The sequence below is a fragment of the Molothrus ater genome, chromosome 7 (assembly GCF_012460135.2).
Source record: "Molothrus ater isolate BHLD 08-10-18 breed brown headed cowbird chromosome 7, BPBGC_Mater_1.1, whole genome shotgun sequence".
NCBI lineage: Eukaryota > Metazoa > Chordata > Aves > Passeriformes > Icteridae > Molothrus > Molothrus ater.
The window spans coordinates 37,804,449-37,831,753 of record NC_050484.2 but is presented as its reverse complement, the minus strand read 5'-3'; the positions used below and the strand labels follow the sequence as shown (position 1 = coordinate 37,831,753).

General features: G+C 55.5%; 1 protein-coding gene across 1 annotated transcript; it reads left to right on the top strand.

Annotated features, from left to right (window-relative positions):
* The first annotated feature begins 1,365 nt into the window (after positions 1-1,365).
* On the top strand, positions 1,366-22,961 carry ACVR1C (activin A receptor type 1C). Its single transcript, XM_036387252.2, has 9 exons — positions 1,366-1,438; positions 9,475-9,705; positions 14,767-14,997; positions 16,156-16,386; positions 17,622-17,789; positions 18,513-18,669; positions 19,543-19,667; positions 19,781-19,911; positions 21,280-22,961. The coding sequence occupies exons 1-9, from the start codon at positions 1,366-1,368 to the stop codon at positions 21,403-21,405; spliced, it is 1,473 nt and encodes a 490-aa protein (XP_036243145.1). The 3' UTR covers positions 21,406-22,961.
* Positions 22,962-27,305: the final 4,344 nt, after the last annotated feature.

Genomic DNA, 27,305 nt, shown 5'->3' with positions numbered 1-27,305 from the left:
CCGTGGTCTGGTCTGACAGCAGGGTGAGCAGTGCCCGGGTGCTGCTGAGGATCCAGTGTTCCCTCCTGGTGTTCCCAGAGCCAGCTGGGATCTCCAGGAAAGTGATACATGGCTTAACAGGTACTTGGCAAGTGATGGGTGGCTGAGCAGGTGCAGGACATGGAGAGCCGTGGGCAGGGAGCAGTCACCGGCTCCAGGCTTCCAGAAAGGAAACAGTGGCAATTCTTCCTCTCCTGTTTTATTGCTCTGACACCCAAACCTTCATATTTTATTGGATCCTCTCAGGTATTTTCTAACCCCCCTGCAGCATTTCCCAAGCAGTGAGGTGTGCAATATCTGCTGTGCTGTGTTTCAGTGCAATAAAACATCAGCCCATAGGGATTGCTGTGTTGGACTTCGCTGCACTAAGATGTTGCAATTCCCATCACAATTAATTAAGGATGGGGTGACATGGAAGTCTTGAGTGTCTTCCCGGGATCTCTTTAAATGAGGATTTTAAAAAGAAAAAAGTACAAGAGCAGCTTTTTCTGGTGCTGTTTAACAGCCACTTGATCCCAATACTTGGGTTTCATCTCTGCTGGGTATGTACTGTGGTGGAGGGCAGTTTGTTTTCTTGCAAAAGGAATTTAGTCAGATGATTTTTGCTTGTGACAGTGTAATCACAGAATCCTAGAATGGCTTGGGTTGACAGGGACCTTAAAGCTCATCCAGTGCCATGGGCAGGGACACTTCCCACTGTCCCAGGTTGCTCCAAGCCCCGGCCAGCCTGCCCTGGACCACTTCCAGGGATGGAGCAGCCGCAGGTTCTCTGGGCAACCTGTGCCAGTGCTTTTCTTCCTAACGTCTAATCTAAATCTCTTTTAATTCAAACCCATTCAGATATTGCAGAAACGCTGCAAACTGTTCAACATGTTACTGTTCGTGGGTGATTCGGTGCAGCCTGATGGAGAAGTCCCGGGGCAGGTGCCAAAAGGCACCGATGGGGATTTGGCAAAACTCCCAAGATTAAAAACCGTCCTTGTCCCAGGGCCGGTTTTGCGCATCTCTGCGGGCAGAAGCCCCGAGGGCGGCGCGGCTGCGGCGCGGAGCGGGGCCGGGCGGAGCGGGGGCTCGAGGGGCCCCGGCCCGGTCCCCGCTCCGCTGCCGGCGCTGCCCGGGCCCCGCTGCCGGCCCGGGGGGCGGCGGAGCCGAGCGGGGCGGGGGTCCGGGCGGGGCCGGCCCGGGCCCCTCCCCGCCAAAGCCGCTAAAGCCGCGGGCGGCGGGGCCGGTGAGCGGCACCGGCGGGGGAGCGGCACCGGCACCGGCCCGGGAGCGGCACCGGCCCGGGAGCGGCACCGGCCCGGGAGCGGCACCGGCCCCGGGGCCATGCGGGGCGCGCCCGGCTCCGCGCTGCGGGCGGCGCTGCCGCTGCTGGGCGCCGCCGTGTCCCTGTGCGCAGGTACGGCGGCACCGGGAGCCGGGGAGCGGCGCCGGGAGCCGGGGAGGGCGATGGTCGGGGCGCTGCTCTAGAGCCCCGCTTATCCATCCCAGCCGCGCGCCCGTCGCCGTTCGGGGGGTTCGGGCTCTCGGTGCCTCCAATCACGGCCACGGGTACCGGTAACTGGGTCAGCGGGGACTTAGCGGAGCGGAATCCCTGATCCCCGGGGCTTCCCGCGGCATCCCGGGCGGATCCGCCCCGGGGCTGCTCGGGGCAGATCCTCGGACGGAGCGGCCCCGGTGCCGGTGCAGGACCCGTCCCGGCGCCCGGCGGTGCCCGTGCCCCAGCGGAGGCGGCCGGGTCCTTCCGCACAGGTAGCACAGCTCCCTCAATCGGCCCTTCACAGCCCCAGCCCGCGCTCCCCGGCAGCGCTCTGCGAACCAGCGGTAAGCGAGGCAGCGTAGCACAGAATATTTTACAGATTTGCTGTTAGGTTTACTGGGTTTTACCTTTCTGTCCGTGTTATCACCAGAGCAATTTCTCTGTGTGGTGCTCGTTAGGACCTTGCAGAGAGGGGAGGTAGAGCCCCGGGTGCGGGAAGGACCGCGCCCATCCAGCTGCTCACAGAACCCCTGCTTTTGGCAGGGAGGAGGAACAGAGCCCAGCTGTGGGCTGTGAAGTGCTTCTGTGTAGTACTGCACATCTGGTAACCTCTGGTACCTCCACGGGGTGTAAATCCTGCTCTGCAAGAGCTCTTCTCCTTATTTCTCTGGAGCTGTGCTGTGTTTGGAGTGACCCCAGGGACAGGCAGCCCGGTGTGCCCGAGTTAGACCCGAGCCTTGCAGCGCCGTGGCTGTTGCCAGCTCCCTCTGGAGAGCCTCCAGAGCACTACGGAACCGCGCTGGATTTGATTGTTTTGTGAATCGAAGTCCTGCATTGCTTTGCTCTCCGCAGGTGCAGTGCAGGGTCCTCTCCTCCTGCCCTGCCCCAGAGCCGGGCTCAGGCCTGGGGTGTGCACGGACCAGACAGGCAGATGTGTGCCAATAGGGGGACAGGCAGTGTGACTGTCTGGATGGAAAATTCCTTGTCAAACCCCTCAGACGTGACTTTAGGAGTGCTCCGGGCTGGGGACTCTTGTGCAAGCAATTCCAGCCTTGCCGTGGATCAGAGCTGTCAGCCTGGGTTATCTCAGCTGCTCCCCTGGAGTTTGTACTCTCAGCCCCTCACGGGCTGGGACCAGCAGGTTCTTGTTCAGCTCCGTGCAAGAGCTGCAGGACACAAAATCCCTGCACTCACAGCACTCTGCTGTGACACTCGTGTCCCATAAAACCTTCCCAAGGATACCTCGCCTGCTCAAACCCAAAAATGTCCTTTGGCAGCTTATTCCACCAAAAGTAATTTCCCTGGGTGTTGTAGCCCTTTCCCTGCCCTGTCAGTGTTAATTTCAATGCCTGGACCCAGCTCCTGCCTGCTGGGTTTTGCCTTGGCTGCTGAGCTTTTCCAGAATGGGGATTTTGAGCGTCCAGCATCCTCCTTCCCAAATAATGATACTTGCAAATATTTATAAAATCATTCCCCAGATGTTTATTTAAGAAATCAAAACTCTAGAACTCTGTGATGTCTCTCATTCAAAGATATTTTCTTCTCAATTCTAGAACAAATACTTTTCCTCTGTTCTCTACAACTTTCTAGTTTTTGTCCTGTTTGGTATCAGCCCTTCTTACAGTATATTTATATAGGGAGTGTTTCTTCCAACTATTTTCTTTCAGAGCCCTCTCCAGAGCGGGAACTTCTCCAAATTTTTCATTATAGTCCAAAAAGCAGATTTGTTTTTTTCTAAGACCTCTCATTGCTCAAAATTCTGGTTTTGCCTTCTGAGGAAATGTGTCACAAGAGAATAAATTTGTCACTTCCATGGCTGGGGCTGGATCTGTCCCTGCTGTGCTGAGGGGCCCCTTGGCACCCCCAGCCCCACAGCAGATGCTGGAGGGAGGATGGGCTGCACTGGGGGGCTCTGGGCTGGGAGCTGCTGCCTCTGTTGTACCTGTGGCAGCTGCTGGGAGTCCCCAGCAGGCACAGGTGGGATGGGCTGTGCCTGCTGGGGACACCTGGAGAGGGAGAGGAGGGGTTCCTCCCTCCTGCTCCGTGGAAGTTTGCTGCCCAGGGCTTTTGAGTGCCTGTGAAATGGTGAGCACCCGACCCCATTCATCTTCTAGGCGCGATCTGTGATTTCTTCATAGAACCCTCACACCTCTCCAGAGCTGCCTTTGACATGGCAGCTCAGCTTCTTAATGCCTGATCCCCTCGCTCTCTGTCCTGGAACTCTTCCTGCTTCTCCCGTGCCTTTCTGAGGTGGGTGACAGTGTCTGATCCCACATGGCAGAGCAGGGCTGCATCTTCTCCTGGTGTCTCCTGCTCTCCCCGGGGAGGCACAGCCCTCTGTCCCCAGGGGCTGAGAGTGTGCTGAGTGTGCTGTCCCTGCTCGGGCACAGCTGAGCCCGTGGTTCTGTGTGATGTCGCTGTCCCTGCCTGTTTGTTCTGTGTGATGTCGCTGTCCCCTGGCTGTTGGTGCCTCAGCACAGGCAGTGATGGAGTCCCCATCCCTGGAGGGACCCACAGCCCCTGGGTGTGGCACTCGAGGACCCAATGGGTCAGCAGTGACCTCAGCAGAGATGAGGAACAGTTGGACTCGGTCTCAGAGGCCGTTCCAATCCAAACAATTCCGTGATTCTGTGGTGAAATTGTTTTGCAGTGCTCTGAAGTCAGTCCCGCTCGTGCCTTCAGCAACCCCCGTTACCCATTGCCCCTGCAGCTCCCGGGGCTCTCAGCCTGGCCCCGGGGCACAGCCCGGCCACAGCCCGGCAGGATGAGCTGCTGCTCCTTCCACAGCCCGGCAGGTGAGCTAATGCTCCTTCCACAGCTCGGCAGGTGAGCTAATGCCCCTTCCACAGCCCCATGGCCAGAGCCCGGCAGGTGAGCTGCTGCTCCTTCCAGAGCCCGGCAGGTGAGCTAATGCTCCTTCCACAGCCCCATGGCCACAGCCCGGCAGGTGAGCTGCTGCTCCTTCCAGAGCCCGGCAGGTGAGCTAATGCTCCTTCCACAGCCCCATGGCCACAGCCCGGCAGGTGAGCTAATGCTCCTTCCAGAGCCCGGCAGGTGAGCTAATGCTCCTTCCACAGCCCGGCAGGATGAGCTGCTGCTCCTTCCACAGCTCGGCAGGATGAGCTGCTGCTCCTTCCACAGCCCCATGGCCACAGCCCGGCAGGTGAGCTGCTGCTCCTTCCACAGCCCCATGGCCACAGCCTGGCAAGCTGAGCTGCTGCTCCTCTGCCCCAGCCCAGCAGGCTGAGCTTCTCTGCCAGCAGAGTTTCTCTGCCGTGGTCAGTTCCCAGCAATTGTGCAGTTGGAGAGCAAGGGCTGTGCTAGACCCACGCCCTCCCCACAGCACCTTTACTGGGACTTCTTGTCCTGGCTCCGTCACCAGCACGGGGCTGGACCATGGGAAACAGCCAGGCTGTAATTTTTAGGATCTCCTTTGAGCCCCTTTGTCCCACAGTGAAACTTTTGTCAGCTGGGCCCCTTCTGAGCCCGGTCAGTCAGGTCCGGGTGTGTGTCCTATGGTGAGAAGCATCCCTGCCCAGGGATGGAGGTGCCAGGGGCAGCTGTGTCCTGGCACTGGGGTCTGTGCCTGGGGCAGGGGATCCAGCCTGAGTGGAGAGCCCACAGTCATGGGAGCCCCAGGTCTGTTACTTGGAAATAAAATCAAATTGTGTCTAGAAGGGCACAATAGACAATGACCATAAAAAATGATCAAAGATGGAAATGTTCTGGATATTCAGCATTTCCTCCCATCAGGCCACTTAGATCTTTGCTTTCCAATTTAATTTTGAAATGCTCTACTGCAAGCTGTGGTGAGTAGTGATGGATTATGACTTTGTGGAAGATAAGTGCCCTGTTAATCTGTGTAGTAAAAAGTTTGTGCTGAGATGTAGAACCTTGTGTGGCTCATAAGAGAGGGCAAGTCTGGGCTTTGCTCCCCCAGAGATTTTAGTTAAAAATCTCAGTTAAAAACAGAGTTTTAGCTTTTCGTTTTCTGTTAGCCCCATGGTATGTGGGCTTGTGTTAAGGGTTCAGTTCCTTCCATTTAACTTTTGAAGTTGCACTATGAATGTGTTTCGATTATTTGTTGTCTTCACGAAGCTGGTGTTTGAAGCGCTGTCCTCCCATCCCTTGCTGCCCTGCAGTGTGACTCTCTTGCTCCTTAGCTATCGGTGATTCGTGTGCTTGAGGCTGACACTCGGTGGCCAAGGGCTGGAAGCACACAAACCCATCTCCTGTGTTTGCTGGGCATCAGGTGCTGCTCCTGCTGCTCCTGCTGCTCCAAGGCTCACTGCAGGGCGTGTCAGCCTGTCCTCTGTGTTTTCTGGCAGTGGCACTGAGAGCTAACAGGCAGGAAATGTCGCTTTTTGGGGAAGTCAGGCAGATTATTTTCTTCTTTGAACACCAAGTCATCCTGCCCTTGATGCATGGTGGGACTCATCCAAGAATCTGGTGTGTAGTCCCAGCTCCTACTGCAATAACAGCAGGAAAAATGTCCTTGAAAACCATGAATGTGTTAAAAACACCAGAGAAGGGAAACCTCTGCTCCTGGGGTGTGTGTACCCAAAATCTGCTGTCCTTGTGTGCCAGGGTGGGCATCTCCTGTGCCCCTTGTGTGCCAGGGTGGGCATCTCCCGTGCCCCTTGGCTGGCTCCTGTACCCAAAATCTGCTGTCCTTGTGTGCCAGGGTGGGCATCTCCCGTGCCCCTCTGCCAGCTCGTGTTCTCCTGCTGCTGTGGGGCCCTGTGGGTGCCAGCTGCCCTGGGAGGGGTCCCTCTGTCCCTCTCCTGTCCGTGGCTCCTGTCCCTGCCAGAGGGAGCCCGTGGGGTCCCTGTCCTGCCCAGCTCTCCAGGCAGTCCTGGTGGGCAGCCCAGGTCCTGCTGGGGTGGGGATGGGCTCTGGGGAGGCTCAGGGCACGCTGGGGAGCGATGCTGCAGAGCTCCATGCTCAGGGAGCTGGCACAGCCTGTGGCCAGGCCTGCATGCCTGCCGTGCTCTCTGCAGCCCTGGCGTGCCTCAGTCGTTCACTTTCTCCTGATTTCTCAACCAGAGAATGGAATGTTTTCAGGGAATTGTTGTGCTAGAGTAAATAAAGGAGTCCTGCTCATTACCAGATTAAAGAGTGCCTCATTTTGAAAGTCTGGGGGCACATTTTCTGCCTGCCTCTTTAATCCTTTAACTCTTTGACAGTCACCTTGTTCCGTTCCTTGGTTTCCAGGGGGTGGGAGTCCTGACTTTTGCCCTGAGACAGAGCATCCCCAATGGCATTGCCAGGACTGTGCTCAGGGATGGCTTTGGGGAGGTTGGAGACATTTCTTGCTGCATAGAGGATTTCAGTCAGTAGTTGCCAATTCTTCCTCTTCTCTCGTGCTCTGTGGGAGGGAAGCAGCTCAAGGGTGGTGCTGCCTTGGGCAGTGGGAGGAGGCTGTCCCATCACTGTGCTGCTCCCCTGTGGCCTGCAGGCCGAGGGGGTGCCTCGCTGGCCCCTCTGGGACAGCACGGGGGAAATCAGAGCAGGAATGATCCAGATGTGTGGGGTGAAACTCGGGACACATGGCCCGTGGCTGTAGATGGGCTGGTCATGGAGCTGACCTGGGCAACCCTCTCCAGTGCAAGGAGTGGTTGTGAATGACCAGGAGCAGCCCTGGGCCGTTCCTGATGGAGCAGAACAGATAAAGCACAAGCTCTGGTGAGTGCTGTGTCCCTGAGGATGTCAGCAGGGCTGGGACACAGCCCCCCTGGAGCAGCAGTGGATGCACAGGTGTGCGGGGAGCTGTGTGTGAGGTGCAGCAAGGCTGTGACACCAGGTTTGTGGAGCAGCAGTGGATGCACAGGTGTGCGGGGAGCTGTGTGTGAGGTGCAGCAAGGCTGTGACACTGGGTTTGTCACCCCCTCACGGGCTCCTTTGAGCAGCAGTGGATGCACAGGTGTGTGGGGAGCTGTGTGTGAGGTGCAGCAAGGCTATGACACAGCCACCCTGGAGCAGCAGTGGATGCACAGGTGTCTGTGCACAGGAGGAGCTCTGTGAGGCACAGCAGGGCTGTGACACCGGGTTTGTGGAGCAGCAGGGGTTGCACAGGTGTGTGAGGAGCTCTGTGTGAGGCACAGTGGGGCTGTGACACTGGGTTTGTCCCCCCCTGCCCAGTGGGGTGGCAGTGGGAAACCCCTGGATCTTCCCAAGGGAATGTGCCAAAGGGCCCGGGCTGCTCCCCTGAGTCCACAAGAGCTGAGGCAGCTGAAGTGGCACGGGTGCAAGAAACCTGTGTTTTAATGGCTGTATTCAATCACCTTCCTGCTCTGTTAACAAAGGGTTCTGGATGGACACAAGTGCTCTGGAAACAGGGCCAGGGATTTGCACGACGTTTGTGATTTCTGACAATTTTTCTGCACGAGAAGTCAGCCAGCAGCACAGGCAGGTGTCTGAGCAACCCGAGGCTTCTGCTTTTGTAGAATTACATTTTAAGGGGGTCTCTGACAGTCTTCTGTGAGGAAAGTGTCTTGTCTTTCCCACAGCTCCAACTCTGGTTGTGTCTCTGAGCAGATTCAGTTACAGTTTTCCATTTTCCCCCTGTGTGAGGGCAGGATTGGGTGGTGCAGAGCCCTTGTGGTTGTGGCAATGGCACTCTCAGTGTGGTCAGGGTGAGGGTACAGAGCTCCCCAGCCATCCTCCACTCACCCCGTGTTTGTGGGGCTGCTCAGGATGTGCAGGGACAGTTTTGATCAGCTCTGCTCTCAAGTAATCTGCCAGTACAGAGCATGGATAAATCTGTCAGTCATCCACTGCAGATGACGTAATAAAGATAATTTTCCATTTTAGTTTTAGACTGTGAGAAAGGGAGAAAAACACCATAATGACGTGTCTAAAGCCCCGAAGACGCAACAATCTTAGACTCATTTCCTCAATAATGCTTTTATTTTGCAGTTGTGGTGATGATGTGTCTGTTTTCCTCCTGCTAGATCTCTAATTTATTTGGGTCTGATGAGTCTTTCTCCTGGCAGCAGTTCTAGGAGCAGGGTGATGTCTTTAGGGAGAGGTTTGGCTGTTGTGCAGTGTGTGGTGGATGGTGCCTGCTCCCGTGCCCTGCTGGCACAGCCTCACCCAGCACAGACACTGTGCCAGGGGGTTTGCTGTGGGCCCAGGGTGCGCACAAACACCCCCGGCTGTCGCTGCAGAACGGTGGCGCAGGATGGGGATTGCGGCAAGGGAGGCAAAGAGGGGCACAGAGACAGAAATCAGGTTTGTGCTGATGTCTGTCAGGACTCCTGTGCTCCTCTGGGTACTCTGGGATTGCAGAACTGTGGAATGGTTTAGGCTGGAAAACCCCCTAAGGTCATCGAGCCCAGCTGTGCCCCCAGCACTGGCAAGCCCACCAGTAGCCCATGCTTTACTTTTCAACTCTCTCTTATCCTTAGGTAAAAGAAAGGCCCTCACAGAGAGATTTATGGCTGAAGTGATTGTCCTGAGCAGAGCAGGGCTCAACTGGCAGAGCTGGAGGGTGGCCTGGACAAGGTGCCTCATCTCAGCACACACGGGGAGGAGGAGGAGCCTGTCCCTGTGTCTGTGCCCATGCTGGGGCGCTGTGTGTTCCACCTGGCTCGGGGCTGTCACCCACTCAGCCCTGGCACAGCTGGGCTGGGGTGGCTGCTGTGGGCAGGTGAAGGGACAGGCAAGGGGTGCCGTGGTTTTGGGAGCCAGCTTTCAGGGGAGCTGCTTTTTGGGGTGGCTATTCTTCTCCACCACAAAAGACAGATGACAACTCTAAAATCCCCTGGGGCCGAGGTTTAAACACTTGTCACCTGTGGGTGCTGGGCCTGTGCTGCTGGGGTGCCCTGGGGCCGGCTGCAGCCCAGCACTGACCCCGTGCCAGAGCTCTCGGGGTGCCCTGGGCAGGCAGCTGGCGCGCTGTGCTGGGCTCTGCGTGCCCCCGACAGCTGTGCCCAGCTGTGCCCCGCTTGCAGGCCTGCAGTGCGTGTGCCAGCTGTGCGAGCACACCAACTTCACGTGCCAGACGGAGGGCGCCTGCTGGGCCTCGGTGATGCTGAGCAACGGGCGCGAGGAGGTGGTCAAGTCCTGCGTGTCCCTGCCCGAGCTGCACGCACAGGTCTTCTGCCACAGCTCCAAGAACATCACCCGGACCGAGTGCTGCTACACCGACTTCTGCAACAACATCACGCTGCGCCTGCCGCTCGGTGAGTGCCCCGCTGGCCCGGGCTGGGGGCACCTTCTGAACCAGGCTGGGGCTGCCCGGGCACACTGCGGGCTGGGGGGCACACTCTGAACCAGGCTGGGGCTGCCTGGGCACACTGTGGGCTGGGGGGCACCTTCTGAACCAGGCTGGGGCTGCCCGGGCACACTGCGGGCTGGGGGCACCTTCTGAACCAGGCTGGGGCTGCCTGGGCACACTGTGGGCTGGGGGGCACATTCTGAACCAGGCTGGGGCTGCCCGGGCACACTGCGGGCTGGGGGGCACATTCTGAACCAGGCTGGGGCTCCCTGGGCACACTGCGGGCTGGGGGCACCTTCTGAACCAGGCTGGGGCTGCCTGGGCACACTCTGTCCCGGGCTGGGGCTCCCTGGGCACACTGCAGGCTGCTCCCAGCTGCTTTCACACAGCAAACCACAAACTGCAGCTCTGCCATAAACTGCAGTTTCCTGCCTTTCTAAGGGTGTCCCAGCACTGACCTTCATGTCCTACAGTGCTGTCCTAGGGCGGAGCAGTGGGGCACCCCAAGGCACTGCTGGGACCCCTTTGGCCCAGGCACTTTCAGCAGCCTGAGCCTGGGGTGGATGTGAGCAGCCTGAGAGGCAGCTGGTCTGTGCTGTCACCCCAGTGTCACCCCAGTGTCACACCGTGTCCTGCTCAGCAGGGCTGGGAAGGAAGCTGTGAGATTCCAGCTCCCCATGAGAGGGAGGAAAAAGGTTGGCACTCCCAGGAGCCCCGTGTGTCACCCGGCTGGTGCTGTGTGTGAGTCTGCCAGGCTCAAAGTTGTGTAACAAAGTTGATTTGGTGCTTTCTAAAAATAAATATTTATACTACTTTTAGCGCAATTTTAGTTTAATTTTTTTCTTCTTTCCAAGATTTGGAAAGAAAATCCAAATTTTGCGTTTATTCCAGGCTTTTATAAAAAAAAGGTGTAAAATACACTGTTTTATCAGATAATACCTTTTTGTATACTCACAATAGTGAGATATGTTGCAGGTAAGAAAGATGCAAATTAGCACACAATCTAAAATTATAGCTTGAATTCAAGAAGCTATCATGTAGTCCTTAATGGAATTTGAAAGGCTGTTGCTGGGCAGACCATGGGGGAGCCTTGGGCACTGTCACCTCCTGGTGAACCCTGGTACCAACCTCACCTGAGCCGTGGGGCAGGAATCAGGATTGTTTAATTGGTGCTAAGGATGATTTGTATGATGCTTACAGATGACTGGGAATACAAGCATCATCAAGTCACCCTAGGACATTGTTTTTCTTTCAGCTGGCCACAGAAGGGACACACTAATTGAGGTCGTGCTGTAGAAATAAAGTGCCATGGTGGTTTTTCCGAGTTGGGAAGAAAGCTGCTATTTCTAGAGGAGCAGTGGAGGCGCATCTGCTGTTGTAGCACTTGAGCTGGGACTTGCAAAGCCTCTGGTTTCATATTTCCTTTTTTCCCCAAAAAAAGGACTGAATTATTACCCTGAGCCCTTTGCTCCAAAGGTTCAGGGGAACCCATGTGAGTGGGAATTGTGGCAGTGCAGTGAGGTTTCTGTGCTGGAATTGTGGCACTGCCAGGAAGGGGCCTGGGGACAGCTCCCGGGCAGGGCCCTTGTCCCTGACATCTGACAAGTGGCACCTGGGACAGACACCTGGGTAGGGAAGGTCGCTGTGCCTTGTCTGTATCCATCCATGTATCCATCTATCTATCTATCTATCTATCTATCTATCTATCTATCTATCTATCTATCTATCTATCTATCTAATCTATCCATCCATCCATCCATCCATCCATCCATCCATCCATCCATCATCCATTATCTATCTATCCATCCATCCATCCATCCATCCATCCATCCATCCATATATCTATCTATCCATCCATCTATTATCTATCTATTATCTATCTCTCTATCTCTGTGCTCTGTACCCGCTGTGAGCCTGTCCTGCACAGTGTCCCCTGCACAGAGCCACTCCTGCTGTCCCACACAGTGTCCCCTGCACACTCTGGGGTGGCAGGGCTGCCTCAGTGAGGTGCCAGAGCTCCTGGGGTAGGGGATCCCTCTCTGTGTTGCTCTCCATCCCTGTTTCAGGGAAACCTCAGCCCTGTGGAAACAGAATGAAAAGGGTTTAGGAGATGCTTGCCATGTCAGTTAACAAGCAGCAGTTCCAAGGAGGAATCCTGCTCATAAATCCTCTTACAAACTTCCTGGATCACCCCTGGAGCAGCCTCTTGAAGGCCTCAAAGGGAAAACCTGTGAACAAAATGTACCAGCTTTGTGTTCAGGAGGGTTGGGGTTGCTCTGGTGAACAGACGTGTGGTAGTGACTGCAGGAAGGAAGCAGTGGGTGCTGAGCCTGTTTGCTGCTGCTCTTTGAGACCCCACATCACCGTGGTCACTCTCAAACTCCAGGTTAAGGTGTACTTGAGGCCCAGCTTCTCCCTGAAGGGAAGGAGTAACCTGGCATGGGGTGGAGTTTGTTATCCTTACATCTGCTGCAGCTCCGAGATCTCATTTGTACTCATGGTTTTGAGTGTTGAGGGTTTTTTTATGGGTCATATTTCTGGTTTGTTTCATTTCAGGGGAAAGCACTGGTTGATTTTTCTTTTAAACTTATTTCAAATTTTGGGGACATGGAAAGAATCATGTGTGTGTGTTCCTGTGCAAGTGAATCCCTCAGCAGTGTCTTCCTAGAGCTTCTTGATATCGCGCTCCTTGGGTGGTGGTCAGAATGCTGGCCTGAGACCAGAACAGAAGGTGTGTGGGGGAAAAGCTCCATCACTTACAGACATGTGGTCTGTTCTGTCTGTCCTGTCTCCTGGCCAGGACCATGGTGGGAAAGCATCGAGTGGAGAAAAGGAGACTCAGGGGTGACCTTATCACTCTCTGCAGCTTTCTGAAAGGAGCTGTGCTCAGGTGGGGTTGGTCTCTTTCTCCAGGCAGCACTGACACAACCAGAGGTCACAGCCTCAAGCTGCACCAAGGGAAATATAGGTCGGATATTAGGAAAGAGTTTTTTACAGAAAGGGTGATAAACTTCTGGAATGGCTGCCCAGGGAGGTGGTGGGGTCCCCATCCCTGGGTGTGTTTAACAAAGCCTGGATGTGGCACTGGGTGCCAGGGTTGAGTTGAGCTGTTGGGTGGGACTCGATGAGCTTGAAGGTCTCTTCCAACCCAGTGATTGTGTGAATCTGTGATTGTGTGAATCTGTGATTGTGTGGATCTGTGATTGTGTGATTCTGTATGAATGTATGATTCTGTATGAATCTATGATTCAGTGATTGTGTGATTCTGTTTGAATCTGTGGTTCTGTGTGATTCCTTGTGATCCTGTGTGATCCTGTGTGAATCTGATTGTGTGATCCCGTGTGAGCCCGTGACCGTGTGACAGCTGTGGTGTTCCAGCCCAGCGGGTCCCTGTGTCACGCTGCTGTGTCACTGTCCTGGTGTGTCTGTCTGTCTGTCTCAGCAGCAGCGGCGGCAGGGGCTGCGATTCTGTGTGAATCCATGATCCTGTGTGATCCTGTGTGATCCTGTGTGATCTATGTGATTGTGTGATTCTGTAATTGTGTGACTGTGTGACCGCGGCGGTGTCCCACTCTGTAGCCCCTGTGTCATTCTCCCGTGTGTCTGTCTGTCTGTCCCGCAGCAGCGGCGGCGCGGGGCGGTGCCGCTCGGGTCCGTGTGTCACTCTGTCTGTCTGTCTGTCTGTCCCGCAGCAGCAGCAGCAGCGGCGCGGGGCGGTGCCGCTCGGGTCCGTGTGTCACTCTGTCTGTCTGTCTGTCTGTCTGTCTGTCCCGCAGCAGCGGCGGCGCGGGGCGGTGCCGCTCGGGTCCGTGTGTCACTCTGTCTGTCTGTCTGTCTGTCCCGCAGCAGCAGCGGCGGAGGCTGCGGGCGGCGCGGGGCGGCTGCGGGCGGTGCCGGTCGGGTCCGTGTGTCACTCTGTCTGTCTGTCTGTCCCGCAGCAGCAGCGGCGGAGGCTGCGGGCGGTGCCGCTCGGGTCCGTGTGTCACTCTGTCTGTCTGTCCCGCAGCAGCAGCGGCGCGGGGCGGTGCCGCTCGGGTCCGTGTGTCACTCTGTCTGTCTGTCTGTCTGTCTGTCTGTCCCGCAGCAGCAGCAGCAGCGGCGCGGGGCGGTGCCGCTCGGGTCCGTGTGTCACTCTGTCTGTCTGTCTGTCTGTCCCGCAGCAGCAGCGGCGGAGGCCGCGGGCGGCGCGGGGCGGTGCCGGTCGGGTCCGTGTGTCACTCTGTCTGTCTGTCTGTCTGTCTGTCCCGCAGCAGGAGCAGCAGCGGCGCGGGGCGGTGCCGCTCGGGTCCGTGTGTCACTCTGTCTGTCTGTCTGTCCCGCAGCAGCAGCAGCAGCGGCGCGGGGCGGCTGCGGGCGGTGCCGCTCGGGTCCGTGTGTCACTCTGTCTGTCTGTCTGTCCCGCAGCAGCAGCGGCGCGGGGCGGTGCCGCTCGGGTCCGTGTGTCACTCTGTCTGTCTGTCTGTCCCGCAGCAGCAGCGGCGGAGGCTGCGGGCGGCGCGGGGCGGTGCCGCTCAGGTCCGTGTGTCACTCTGTCTGTCTGTCTGTCTGTCCCGCAGCAGCAGCGGCGGAGGCTGCGGGCGGTGCCGCTCGGGTCCGTGTGTCACTCTGTCTGTCTGTCTGCCTGTCCCGCAGCAGCAGCGGCGCGGGGCGGTGCCGGTCGGGTCCGTGTGTCACTCTGTCTGTCTGTCTGCCTGTCTGTCCCGCAGCAGCAGCAGCAGCGGCGCGGGGCGGTGCCGCTCGGGTCCGTGTGTCACTCTGTCTGTCTGTCTGTCTGTCTGTCCCGCAGCAGCAGCGGCGGGCGGCGCGGGGCGGTGCCGGTCGGGTCCGTGTGTCACTCTGTCTGTCTGTCTGCCTGTCTGTCCCGCAGCAGCAGCAGCAGCGGCGCGGGGCGGTGCCGCTCGGGTCCGTGTGTCACTCTGTCTGTCTGTCTGTCTGTCTGTCCCGCAGCAGCAGCGGCGGGCGGCGCGGGGCGGTGCCGCTCGGGTCCGTGTGTCACTCTGTCTGTCTGTCTGTCCCGCAGCAGCAGCGGCGGAGGCTGCGGGCGGCGCGGGGCGGCTGCGGGCGGCGCTGCTGGCGGCCGTGGCGGTGCCGCTCGCGTTGCTGGCGCTGCTGGCCGCGCTGCTCGCCCGCTCGGCCCGGGGCTGCCGCCGCCGCCCGCCCAACGTGGAGGAGCCGCTGTGCGAGGGCAGCCTGGCGGGCACGGGCAAGACGCTCAAGGATCTCATCTCGGACATGACCACCTCCGGCTCCGGCTCCGGTAGGTGCGGGCCCGGCCGCCCCCGCTGCGCCCGTGCGGCTCCGCCTCTGCCCAACCACAAAAATTCGGTTCTCTGTCGGAATGGAGGCGTTAAAAAAGGGAGCTCGGAAATCAGAACCAAGTGTGAAACCCAGCGCTGCCGGCCGATGCAACGTGGCAGATAATGGAAGGTGCTAAGCTCACCTGAGTGGCTCAGGATGCTGCCTCCCAATTTTTGTTTTTGTGTTTCGTAGCAGAATAATGTTCCTCCAAATTCTTGTTTTGAGCAGAACGTTCATATTTTAAACATTTTCCCCATTTCTACTGTGACGCCTCCATTGCTATTGAGAACTTGTTAAACCAAAGAAACCTATAAATGAGGCGGGAATTCCAGCTCATTTGGCCAGTGATGTACAGCCCAACTTTCCCTAACTAGAGCTTTTATTGAAAAGTATGTAAACTATGCTTGCTTTTATTTGTAAGTTAAAAACGCACAAATGGTGCCTAATTTAATTTATTTCCATGAGCTGCATACCTCTGAGGATTAAGTTGTTCTTCCCTAATGCCTTTTCACAGCTCTAATGAGCAGACTTTGGCGTTATTTATGCTGAAGTTTTTAACTGTTCCCAGCCAGACCTGAGCCAGGAACAGGGCTGGACTCGAGCAGAACCAGAGCCCCATGCACTGGGGTGGTTTGTTGTGATTTCAGCCAAAATAAAGGTTGCAGTTATTAAAAAAAACCCCAAAAACCAAAAAAACCCCAACCCTCCCTTGTTTTAAGTCCCCAACAAATACGGAATTAAATCAAACCAGGCAGAGTGTGTGGCTGGCAAAGCACAGTGGAGCTGCTATAATAATTTATTTTTATTTTCAAAAATTTCAGCTAGAGTAGAGCAACTGATCGACTGCAGAACAGCTGCAGTCTGTATCAAACCAAATGGAGTAGCTTGGGCCAAATTTTAAGATTTTTACTGGGGTTTTAACAAGTTTTTTCTATGTACAGACACTGGGAAGTAACATCAAAAAGTCTGATTTGAGGAGATACTGGTTGGGAGAGGATTTTCCCTTGGCATGGTTGGGAAGCAAAGCCATGGGTGCAGCTCACTGGGAGAGGGCAGTGCTGGGGTTTAAGGTCCCAGCTGAGCCATTTCACAGGCACCTGCCTCTCTTTTTCTCCAGGCCTGCCTCTGCTGGTCCAGAGAACCATCGCCAGGACCATTGTGCTGCAGGAGATTGTGGGCAAAGGACGGTTTGGGGAAGTGTGGCACGGGAAATGGTGCGGGGAGGACGTGGCTGTGAAAATCTTCTCCTCCAGAGACGAGCGGTCGTGGTTCCGGGAGGCAGAGATTTACCAGACGGTGATGCTGAGGCACGAGAACATCCTGGGCTTCATCGCTGCTGACAACAAGGGTGAGCAGCACGGGGGCTGCCTGCCTCCTGCATGGCTCTGTGTCGCAGGCGTCTTGTCATGGAAAAGCCTTTCCGTGGGATTTTTCCTCCTGAGAAGCTGAGAGGCCTCAGGAACAAAATGTACCCAATGGTTATCTGCTGCTGTGGGATGCAACAGGGGCATCTGGGATTGGGCTCATGTGGTTGTTGCTAATTAATGGCCAATCAGTCAGCTGGCTGGACTCTTTGTCCGAGACAGAAGCTTTGTTATCATTCCTTTCTATTCTTAGCTTAGCCAGCCTTCTGATGAGAACCTTTCTTCTATTCTTTTAGTATAGTTTTAATGTAATATATATCATAAAGTAATAAATCAAGCCTTCTGAAACATGGGGTCAGATCCTCGTCTCTTCCCTCATCCTGGGACCCCTGTGAACACCATCACAGCTCTGCCAGCCCTAACAGCTCTGATTCTGTGTGCTGGGCTGGGTGATGGCTGGACTCCGTGGTCCTGGAGTGCCTCCCAGCCCCAGTGGTGGCACTCACGGAATCCTGAGTGACTGTCCCAGCACAGCTTCTGCTGCCCCAGCTCCATCTGAAACACAGCCCTGGGCTCTTCCCTGGCTCACCTCCCTGCTGGCATTCCCCAAAAAGGGGAAGGCTTTCCCTGGCTAACATTTCTGTGAAAAACACCAATCACTTGTTTTTAAAATTTTAAAAGTTTAATAGTAATAAAATGGTTATAAAAATAGTAATACAATTAGGGTAATTATAATTTGGACAATTTGAATTAGGACAATATGAGACAATAAAGACAAGAGTTATGGACGTCCAAGTACCTTTTTCTGGGCAGCACGAGCCTGAAAAAGGACACAGGTTAACAGAGGATTAACCCTTAAAAGCAATAGCCTGTTGCAGATTCATATACCTCATACATGATGCATAAATTCCATTCAAACACAGGATTCTGTCTGGTCATCATCAACTTCTTCCTCTGAATCCTGACAGTGCCTTCGTGTCCTGTGGCTGCTATCTTGCTGCGAGCCCTTTCTTTGAAAAAAGCATCCTTCATAGCATAGTTTCTACTTTAACATTTTTTTTATAACCTAAAACTATATTTAACACACTACTTAAGAGAATTAATATAGCATTACTTTCTAACACAACACATGTAATATTCATTTTAATATTTGCGAAAAGCCAATCATAAAATACATGCATTTTTCACAATTTCTAATACTCCTGCTTCCTCTGGCTAGATAATGGGACGTGGACTCAGCTGTGGCTTGTCTCCGAGTACCACGAGCAGGGCTCTCTGTTTGACTACCTGAACAGGGGCACGGTGACCGTGGAGGGCATGGTCAGGCTGGCACTGTCCGTGGCCAGCGGCCTGGCACACCTCCACATGGAGATCGTCGGCACGCAAGGCAAGTGCTGCCCTCCCACTTTCCTGACAGTGCTTTAAGGAGCCTCGGTGCTCTCAAAAGCGTTCATGGGCGGCGTGGTGTCGTGAAGTGTTTTCCAAGCTGCTGACGCCAGGGGGAACAGTGTGGGTGAGATTGGGGCAGTGCAGACAGGGGAGAGGGATTCCCTTCCCACGTCCACTGCCTGTGCTTTGTCCATGCCTCCAAAGAGATGCCTACAGAAGTAGCTCTGCCGAAGGTGAGTGAGCGCTAATGAAGGAAAAACTTGGAGAAATTTCTTCATGGGAAGGTTTGTCCAGCCCTGGCACAGGTTGCCCTGGGCAGTGGTGGGGTATAAACTGTGTGGATGTGGCACTTGGGAAAATGGGTTAGTGGTGGCCTTGTCAGTGCTGAGGAATGGTGGGACTCAGTGGTCTTAGAGGGCTTTTCTGACCCAATCCATTCAGTGATTCAGTAATTTTCTAAACAAATTTGGATGGTGAACTTCCAGTTTCTCCTTTTGTGCTTTATTCCTGAAATACAGATATTGAAAAAAAAATGCTCCTAAAGTTTTCTTTTGAAGTTGAGAACATTTAGCAAAGATTTGCTTGGTTCAAAATAAGCTTCAATATTTCTATAGGGTACAGTAACAAAAGTGAATAAAACTGTTTTTACATCCTTGCTCCTTGCATTAAAATCCACACTGTCGTTACCAAAACTGGAGGCAGTTTCTCTTGCTGTGAGCAGGGAAGCCAGCGATCGCTCACCGGGATCTGAAATCCAAGAACATCCTCGTGAAGAGGAACGAGACCTGCGCCATCGCCGACCTGGGCCTGGCTGTGAAGCACGACTCGGTGCTGAACACCATCGACATCCCCCAGAACCCCCGCGTGGGCACCCGCAGGTGGGTCAGGCACTGCACCCCCAGAACCCCGGCATGGGCACCAGGAGGTGGGTCAGGCACTGCACCCCCTGAACATCCCACAGAACCCCTGCATGGGCACCAGGAGGTGGGTCAGGCACTGCACCCCCTGAACATCCCACAGAACCCCTGTGTGGGCACCTGGAGGTGGGTCAGGCACTGCACTCCCTGGGGATGGGTCAGGCACTGCAGTCCCTGAACATCCCCCAGAACCCCCATGTGGGCACCTGGAGGTGGGTCAGGCACTGCAGTCCCTGAACATCCCACAGAACCCCTGCATTGGCACCAGGAGGTGGGTCAGGCACTGCACCCCCTGAACATCCCACAGAATCCCTGTGTGGGCACCTGGAGGTGGGTCAGGCACTGCACTCCCTGAACCCCTGCATGGGCACCAGGAGGTGGGTCAGGCACTGCAGTCCCTGGGGATGGGTCAGGCACTGCAGTCCCTGAACATCCCACAGAACCCCTGCATGGGCACCCGCAGGTGGGTCAGGCACTGCAGTCCCTGGGCATGGGTCAGGCACTGCAGTCCCTGGGCATGGCCCCTCACAGCCCTGTCCCCATCAGCCACGTCCCCTCTGCCCTGGCACTGGGCAGGGATGGCAACAGCCCCGGTGGGGAGGGAGGGAGGCTGGATGGGTGGGTAGGGGATGTTGCAGGTCCTGCTGTGGATGGAGCTCTCTGCCCCATGTGAGGCATCATGTGCTGGTCACTCTGGTCACCATGGGACTCTGGGCTGGGCAGGGCACAGCTGCAGCATCACGAGGGCTCACAGGGCTCCCACGGGCACGTGGCAGCACAGCTGTGGCCTTTGGTAGGAGCTGCCCCAGCAAAGTGACCCTGTGTGCCCCAAAGGTACATGGCCCCCGAGATCCTGGACGATGCGATGAACACGAACATCTTTGAGTCCTTCAAGCGGGCAGACATCTACTCCCTGGGGCTGGTGTACTGGGAGATAGCCCGGCGGTGCTCCGTTGGAGGTGAGGCTTTGGCCTTTCACCCAGCCCCAGCTGGGTTTGGGTTGGAAGGGACAGTCGAGCCCTCCTCATTCCACCCCTGCCATGGGCACCCACACAATGATGCATCTTCCCAGGAATCACCGAGGAATACCAGCTGCCTTACTACGACCTTGTGCCTTCTGATCCTTCGATAGAAGATATGAGAAGGGTTGTCTGTGAACAGAAGCTCAGACCAAGTATTCCAAACCAGTGGCAAAGCTGTGAGGTAAAAGCAATTTTCTAGTTTATTCTAGGTTTATTTTGTAGGGTTTTTTTTTCTAGTTTTATTTTATTATTTACATTTTCAAGTTTAAATCAAGACAGAACTTTTCAGTGAGAGATAGGGCACTCAGTGCCCAGCTTCTCCTGAATTTAGAAGCTTCATATGTCTAGCTGTCCTTCAGATCAATACAGAAAAAAACTCTCTGCACCAAGTGCTTGATGCTGTCCAAGGCAGATCTTAATTGATGCTGCTGCTGTTGTGTCACTGTTTCAGAGCACTGCACTTTATCTCCCTGTATTAAAAATGGAAAGCAGGGGGTGGTGGTTGTATCTCTGGCTGTTGTATGTCCTCCTGCAGACCCTGTTTGTACCTGGGTCCCATTTCTATCCCCCAGCCCCTATCTGTACCCTGGTCCCATTTCTGTCCCCACACACTCTGTTCCCAGGTCCAATTTCTCTCCCCAGTCCCTGCTTGTACCTGGTGCCATTTCTATCCCCCAGTCCCTGTTTGTACCCGGGTCTCATCTTTGTCCCCAGCCCCTGTCTGCACCCGTTCCCATCTCTGTCCCCCACACCCACTCTGTACCCAGCCTCATCTCTGTCTTCAGCCCCTGTCTGTACCCGGTGCCATCCCTGTCCCCACACCCTGTCTGTACGCGCTCTGTCCCTGTCCCCAGTCCTGGTCTGTACCCATTCCCATTTCTGTCCCCAGCCTGGTCAGTGCCGACTCTGTTCCCATCCCCAGCCCTGGTCAGTACCCATTCCTGTTCCCATCCCCAGCCCTGTCTGTGCCCATTCCTGTTCCCAGCCCCTGTCTGTGCCCATTCCCATCCCCAGCCCTGTCTGTACCCATTCCCATGCCCAGCCCTGTCTGTGCCCATTCCCATTCCCATCCCCAGCCCTGTCTGTGTCCATTCCCGTTGCCATCCCCAGCCCTGTCTGTACCCATTCCCATCCCCAGCCCTGTCTGTACCCATTCCCATCCCCAGCCCTGTCTGTGCCCATTCCTGTTCCCATCCCCAGCCCTGTCTGTGCCCATTCCTGTTCCCAGCCCCTGTCTGTGCCCATTCCCATCCCCAGCCCTGTCTGTGCCCATTCTCATGCCTAGCCCCTGTCTGTGCCCATTCCCATCCCCAGCCCTGTCTGTGCCCATTCCCATGCCCAGCCCCTGTCTGTGCCCATTCCCATGCCCAGCCCTGTCTGTGCCCATTCCCATTCCCATCCCCAGCCCTGTCTGTGTCCATTCCCATTCCCATCCCCAGCCCTGTCTGTGCCCATTCCCATTCCCATGCCCAGCCCCGTCAGTGCCCATTCCCTGCGGTGCCGAGTCCCTGTCCCCAGCCCCTGTTGAGTGCCCGCTGGTGTCCGGCAGGCGCTGCGGGTGCTGGGCCGGCTGATGCGGGAGTGCTGGCGCGCCAGCGGTGCCGCGCGTCTCACGGCGCTGCGCGTCAAGAAAACCATCTCGCAGCTCTGCGCGCCCGAGGACTGCAAGGCCTGAGCCCCCGCGGGACGAAGGGGATGAGGGGCCTCCGCTGGCTCCCCGGCGTGGCTGTGTTGTTGTTTCTGCTCTACCTCAGACGGCGCGGTCAGCGCTGCGGTGCCCGAGGCGGCGCCCAGCTCCGGCGCTGTGTCCGGCCCTGGCACCGGGCAGCTCGGCGCTCACGGTTTGGGTTTGGCACAGCAAGTCCGTGACTTGCTCTGGCTTTTTTCGGTAAATCAGACACCGGTGAATGGCAGGAAGGAGCTTAAATCATCATGGCAGTGTAAAAATACCTTTTGCTGTTGTGCTTTTCATCCTTGTCAGACCCCAAACGTCCTGGAAGTGTCTGGTGTTGGTTAAAGCCTGTTTGTGAGACAAACCTCGTATTCTGTCCTCAAACCAAGTAAAAGACCAAATTAACCCAGCTTTTTTACCTGTTTTTTTTTTTTTTTTTTTCAATTTAATTTCAGGGACCTGAAAAGTGGTTGTCAGTAAATACATTTTGAATTACTATATTTATAATTACCCAAGCAATTAGAAAAGATGAAAATTCCACTAAGTGTGTACACTGTGAGCAAAACCATTGAGTCAGTTCCCTATTAACATTTATTTTTATTGTCTCAATTTCACATACAATATCATGGTTAAAAATTGAGTTGTTTTACTCTCTCTTTTGTTCATTGAACAGATCAATCAAGGGACAACTTTTCCTTTTAACAGTTGTTAGGAAAAATAATAGAGGCAACACTTTCCTGTTAGCTGTGAAGGGATGAAACAGGAGAAATTCTACCTAAACTGAGAAAATATTTATTTTTAGCAATGTTTTTCCAATCACTGGCAGCATTTTTTTAGTGCCTTTTGATGTATTAAGGGGAAGCTTTAACAAAAGCCAGTGCAGCGTGTTCAGAGGTTTTTTACAGAATTCTGTAACAACATGAGGCTGGTGGTGAATATTTACATTTCTGACCAGGTCTCCATAATATCAGAAGCCAGCAACGTGAGTTGCTATGTTAAAATTCAACAAAGTTCTGGCATTTTGTGAATTTTCGCCCACTCCATGGCCTGCATATTTGAATGTAGTGTTGGAGTATTCTTAATTGGCTATTTACATGTTTCTAACTCCATCTGGCCCATGGGAACTAATCCTGAAGATGTTTCCAGAATAGCAAAGCTTTGCAGAGATCTGCTGTGGCCCCTGCAGCTCCGTGGCAGGAGCTGTTGGCGCAAAGTCTCTTCACTGGAGCTGTTGCAGGGAAGGAGGTGTTAAACTTTTACTGAGTGCAGGGTCAGTGGTGCCATCCATTGCTCCGGTTTCACCTGCCGTCCTCGCCCTCAGGAGGCCGTGGGTGGCTTTGGGCACCTTGAGAGCTCAGCCTGCAGGGCTCTGAGAGCTGCAGCCCAGCCCTGCATCCTGCTCCCCTCCGCTGCAGCCCAGCCCTGCATCCTGCTTCCCTCCTCTGCAGCCCAATGCTCAGCCTTCTTCCCTCTGCTGCAGCCCAGCCCTGCAGCCCAGCCCTGCTCCCCTCCACTGCAGCCCAGCCCTGCAGCCCAGCCCTGCATCCTGCTCCCCTCCGCTGCAGCCCAATGCTCAGCCTTCTTCCCTCCGCTGCAGCCCAGCCCTGCATCCTGCTCCCCTCCGCTGCAGCCCAGTCCTGCATCCTGCTCCCCTCTGCTGCTGCCAGTGCTGCTGCAGGGCGGCTTCTCACACCTAACCAAGGCTGAATGAGGGATCCAGGATCCACGGCAGGCTGGATGGGGCTTGGAGCAGCCTGGTCCAGTGGAAAGTGTCCCTGGGAGGTAAAACGAGGCAAGCTTTAAGGTCTCTGCTGACCCAAACCATTCTGGGGTTCCGTGATTCAATTCTTGTGTGCTTCAAGTGCAGGAACTCCCCGTGGAGCTCAGTGATGTGGCTTTGCAGGCTGTTGGAGGGGTGATCTTGGCAGCTGCAGGATCCAAAGCCTGGTGCTGGCTTGACTATCAAAAAAAATTGCAAAGCTAAGATCCAGCATCTGTTCTTGTAGTATGTACAAGAACACATTTATCTTAGAAAGGAAGAATCAAAGCTTTATTTTTTTTAAGTGGGAAAATAGTTTCAGTTTCTCCCCTGGAGTCTCTGACAATTGTTGACCAGCCCAGTAATTTGAACAAGACCCTGTTGGCGCCTGGCTGGGAAGTGTGGGTGGAGGATGCTCAGGCTCAGCTACTCCTCACACAGGTCACAGCTCCAGCCCCAGAAGTGCTTTAACCTTTTCCCTGGACATAGCTCTTGGTGTCAGACATTACAGTCTGTTTGCCCTGGCTTTTCACCCAACTCAGTATTTTTGCTCTGGTTTTCTTTTCTCTTTTGTTGTTGAGAGGTGAATGTACATTTTGATGAATTGGAGTTGAGCGTAACTGAGCCAAGGGGCTGATGTTGTGTTGAGCTCTGAAATGTTTGTAAACTCTACAGTCCTTCAGAAAAACTCCAAAGAACCCTTGTTTTAGTGGCCTTTCCCCTCCCTGTGGGTTTGTCTTGGTCTAGTTTAAGCACAGAGGTTATGCCAAGACACTTCTGTGCAGTTTAGGGAGGCTTAGGTTTCCTCAGAGGTCACAATGTTCCTGGTAATTTTCACTTAAAGCAAAAGTTCCTAAGGTCATGAAAATTTTCAAGGTCGAGGATGCTCAAAATCTGTTACCACATTCAGCTTCTCCTAATTGATGCTTCTAACTGGGGGGGAATAACCAATATTTTGTAATTTGCTTCTAATAACAATCTAAAGTTTAATGTAGGGATTATGCACTGAAAGAGAAAGTTAATTAATGTTTCCTGTAACACCTATTTTTTTTTTGTATTACTTGAACTGCTGCCCCCACACACTCCTTTGGAAACTCAGGCTGTAATCTCCTCTGCACTTCCCTACTTTTATAATTTGCACTTAATCAAGCTCATTCCCTCACATGACACTATAAAGAGTCCTACAATGTTTTAGTAATTGCTGTGCCACTTTGCTTGGTACTAGATTCAGGAATTATGAATAAATGAGTTTAGAAGTGTGCCCAGTCCCCACAGTGGGTCTGGGCTTTGAGCAGGGCAAGTTCTCCTCAGTCCCTCGAGCTCCTGTGCCAGGATGGGCTCAAGGCTGCCCCAGCTCATGGGAAGGAGGAGTTTGGGCTTTGCCTGGGGGCAGCATCACAGGACAGGGCCAGGGTGGCACTGGGGGCTGCAGGTGGGCGCACGCTGGGCACCTCCTTTGGGTGCACGGGGACGGGCACAGCCTTTGTGTGTTGGTGAAGGTTATGGCTCAACCCCCTGCTATGGGTCTGTGAGGGTGTCCTGGGGGGTCCTTGAGCCATCCCTGGGAGCCCCCCGCAGCCCTGCATGTCTGTCCCCTCCTCTGTGATCCCAGGGACCGTCCCCACAGGCCGTGGGACCCCAACCCCCAGAGCTTTTAGGGAAAGATGTCCACGTTCTGCTCTAATGGGCAGAGCAACATTTAGGAATGTACAGGGAATAAGCATCGAGGTACAATATATTTCTACAGAATATAAGAAATGTGCAATAAATTGTAACTTACACTGAATGTATTTTTGGCATAAATGGACCAGATGTGTTTTGAATGTAGCTATGACATTGTGTCTAAGCCTGCTGTGATTCTCAGTCCCCAGGAAAAACGTGTCATGTTTTGTCAATCTACAAACCACTTCCTCAGTTGTCTGTTTTTAAAAGAAGTGTGAGTACTTTATCTGGAACACTGTAATATTTCTGAACTAAGTATAGCAGTGCAATGCTCACTTCAACTCTCGTGTTGTGAAATATCTGATCTGTGTACACTTCAGAGTTATTTTTAAAACTATTGCTAAAGTTATTGCTTGATATTGCAGCTGCCTGGATGTAAATAATGGTTTAGCTGTTGTATTTTGTATGCAATTTGGGGAAGACGTGGCAATTTTAATAAATTCGGCATACTCTGCCCTTGTGCTCCCGTGGCCTGAAATTGTTCTTATGTTGATTGTGTGAGGGGAGAAGGGTTGAGCCTGTAGAACCCTTCCCTCGTGGCTCTTGCACGCACAGCAGTGTGAGCTCTCCCTGAGCTCCCTTTCGTGCAGCACTCCCTGATCCTGCTCTTCCCCCAGTGAGATTTTCAGTGGTGCAAATCTGAGTGGGACCAGCTCACCCTGACACTCAATTCTGGAGTGTGAATGCTTGAAAATTCCCCTGACACAGCCATAATCCAGGAATTTAAGTCAGACTTTATTTTAACTTAAGGCACGTCAACATGAAATCTGATGAGCTGTGACCCAAGAAAGCTCAGTGGCTTTTGAAGGATAGTGTGGGTTTTTTTTGTTTTGTTTTTAACCAAAACAGACCTTTGCATTGTAGCCATGACTCGTGGGCTCTCTGCTCCCTGCCCACCTCCAGGGCGGTGTCGCTGTCACGGCGGTGGCCGTGCCCCGGCAGTCGGGGTCCCGCAGAGCTCACGGTGAGCATCGGCTGCCATCCCCCGGCCACGGCTCCGGAGCGCTGCCCTTCCAGCACCGGGGCCATCTCCGCCCCCCGGGACTCATTCTTTTCCAGCACACCTGGGAAGGTGGAGGCGGGTGATGCCTCTGCCCTGGGTGCCCCAGCTGCGCATCCCGGCCCTCGGGGCTGCCACCCGGGGGGACACCGCTCGGTGCTGGGGCTGGCTGGGAAAGAGCAAGGCCTGATTCCCCAGGCTCTTATTGCTGAGTCAATCAACCCCGCAGCAGCCCCCGGTGTGCGCTTGGCAGCTGAGGAGGGGAGCGGCTCCTGGGCCCCCGAGGGCTGTGCCCACCGAGGGAGGATGGCTCCCTCCTTTGTCCGGGTAAGGCGCAGTGGGCAGACACCCTGCGGGCGCTGCAGCCTCGGAGGGATGAGTGCCCCATCCCTGGAAGCGTTCAGGGCCGGGCTGGGCCGGGCAGGAGCAGCCTGATCTGGAGGAGGGCGCCCCACGGCTCCAGCCCTGGCACAGAACCAGCGCCGTGCCCGGGAGGAGGCTGGGGCTGGGCATCCGTGTGTGACCACCGCGGGCACCGTGAGCCCTGCCGGGGCTGCTCTGCCCCTGAACCGGGCACCGTGAGCCCTGCCGGGGCTGCTCTGCCCTGAACCGGCACCGTGAGCCCTGCCGGGGCTGCTCTGCATCTGCCCCAGGCACCGTGAGCCCTGCCGGGGCTGCTCTGCCCCTGAACCGGTACCGGTGAGCCCTGCCCGGGCTGCTCTGCCCTGAACCGGCACCGTGAGCCCTGCCGGGGCTGCTCTGCCCCTGAACCGGTACCCGTGAGCCCTGCCCGGGCTGCTCTGCCCTGAACCGGCACCGTGAGCCCTGCCCGGGCTGCTCTGCCCTGAACCGGCACCGTGAGCCCTGCCGGGGCTGCTCTGCCCTGAACCGGGCACCGTGAGCCCTGCCGGGGCTGATCTGCATCTGCCCCAGGCACCGTGAGCCCTGCCGGGGCTGCTCTGCCCTGAACCGGGCACCGTGAGCCCTGCCGGGGCTGCTCTGCCCTGAACCGGGCACCGTGAGCCCTGCCGGGGCTGCTCTGCCCTGAACCGGGCACCTGTGAGCCCTGCCGGGGCTACTCTGCCCTGAACCGGTACCCGTGAGCCCTGCCGGGGCTACTCTGCCCTGAACCGGCACCGTAAGCCCTGCCCGGGCTGCTCTGCCCTGAACCGGCACCGTGAGCCCTGCCGGGGCTGCTCTGCCCTGAACCGGCCCCGAGCAGCTCCGAGCCCTGCCGAGGAGGAGCAGGCGGGCCGGGAGGGATGGGTGCCGGGGGTGTGGGGGCGTGTGAGGAGCTGAGGGATGCGTGTCGGGGCTGAGGGGCGCTTTCAGGGGCTGAGGGGCGCTTTCAGGGGATGAGTGATGCCTGCCGGGGGTCAGGGGTGCCTGCCGGGGATGCAGGGCGCAGAGCAGCACAGGGTA

Excerpts from the sequence above, each read along its gene's own strand:
- ACVR1C (XM_036387252.2), top strand. The coding sequence starts at position 1,366 with ATGCGGGGCGCGCCCGGCTCCGCGCTGCGGGCGGCGCTGCCGCTGCTG. Across the intron at positions 18,670-19,542 it reads CCCCGCGTGGGCACCCGCAG|GTACATGGCCCCCGAGATCC; the intron begins GTGGGTCAGGCA and ends TGTGCCCCAAAG. Across the intron at positions 19,668-19,780 it reads CCGGCGGTGCTCCGTTGGAG|GAATCACCGAGGAATACCAG; the intron begins GTGAGGCTTTGG and ends GCATCTTCCCAG.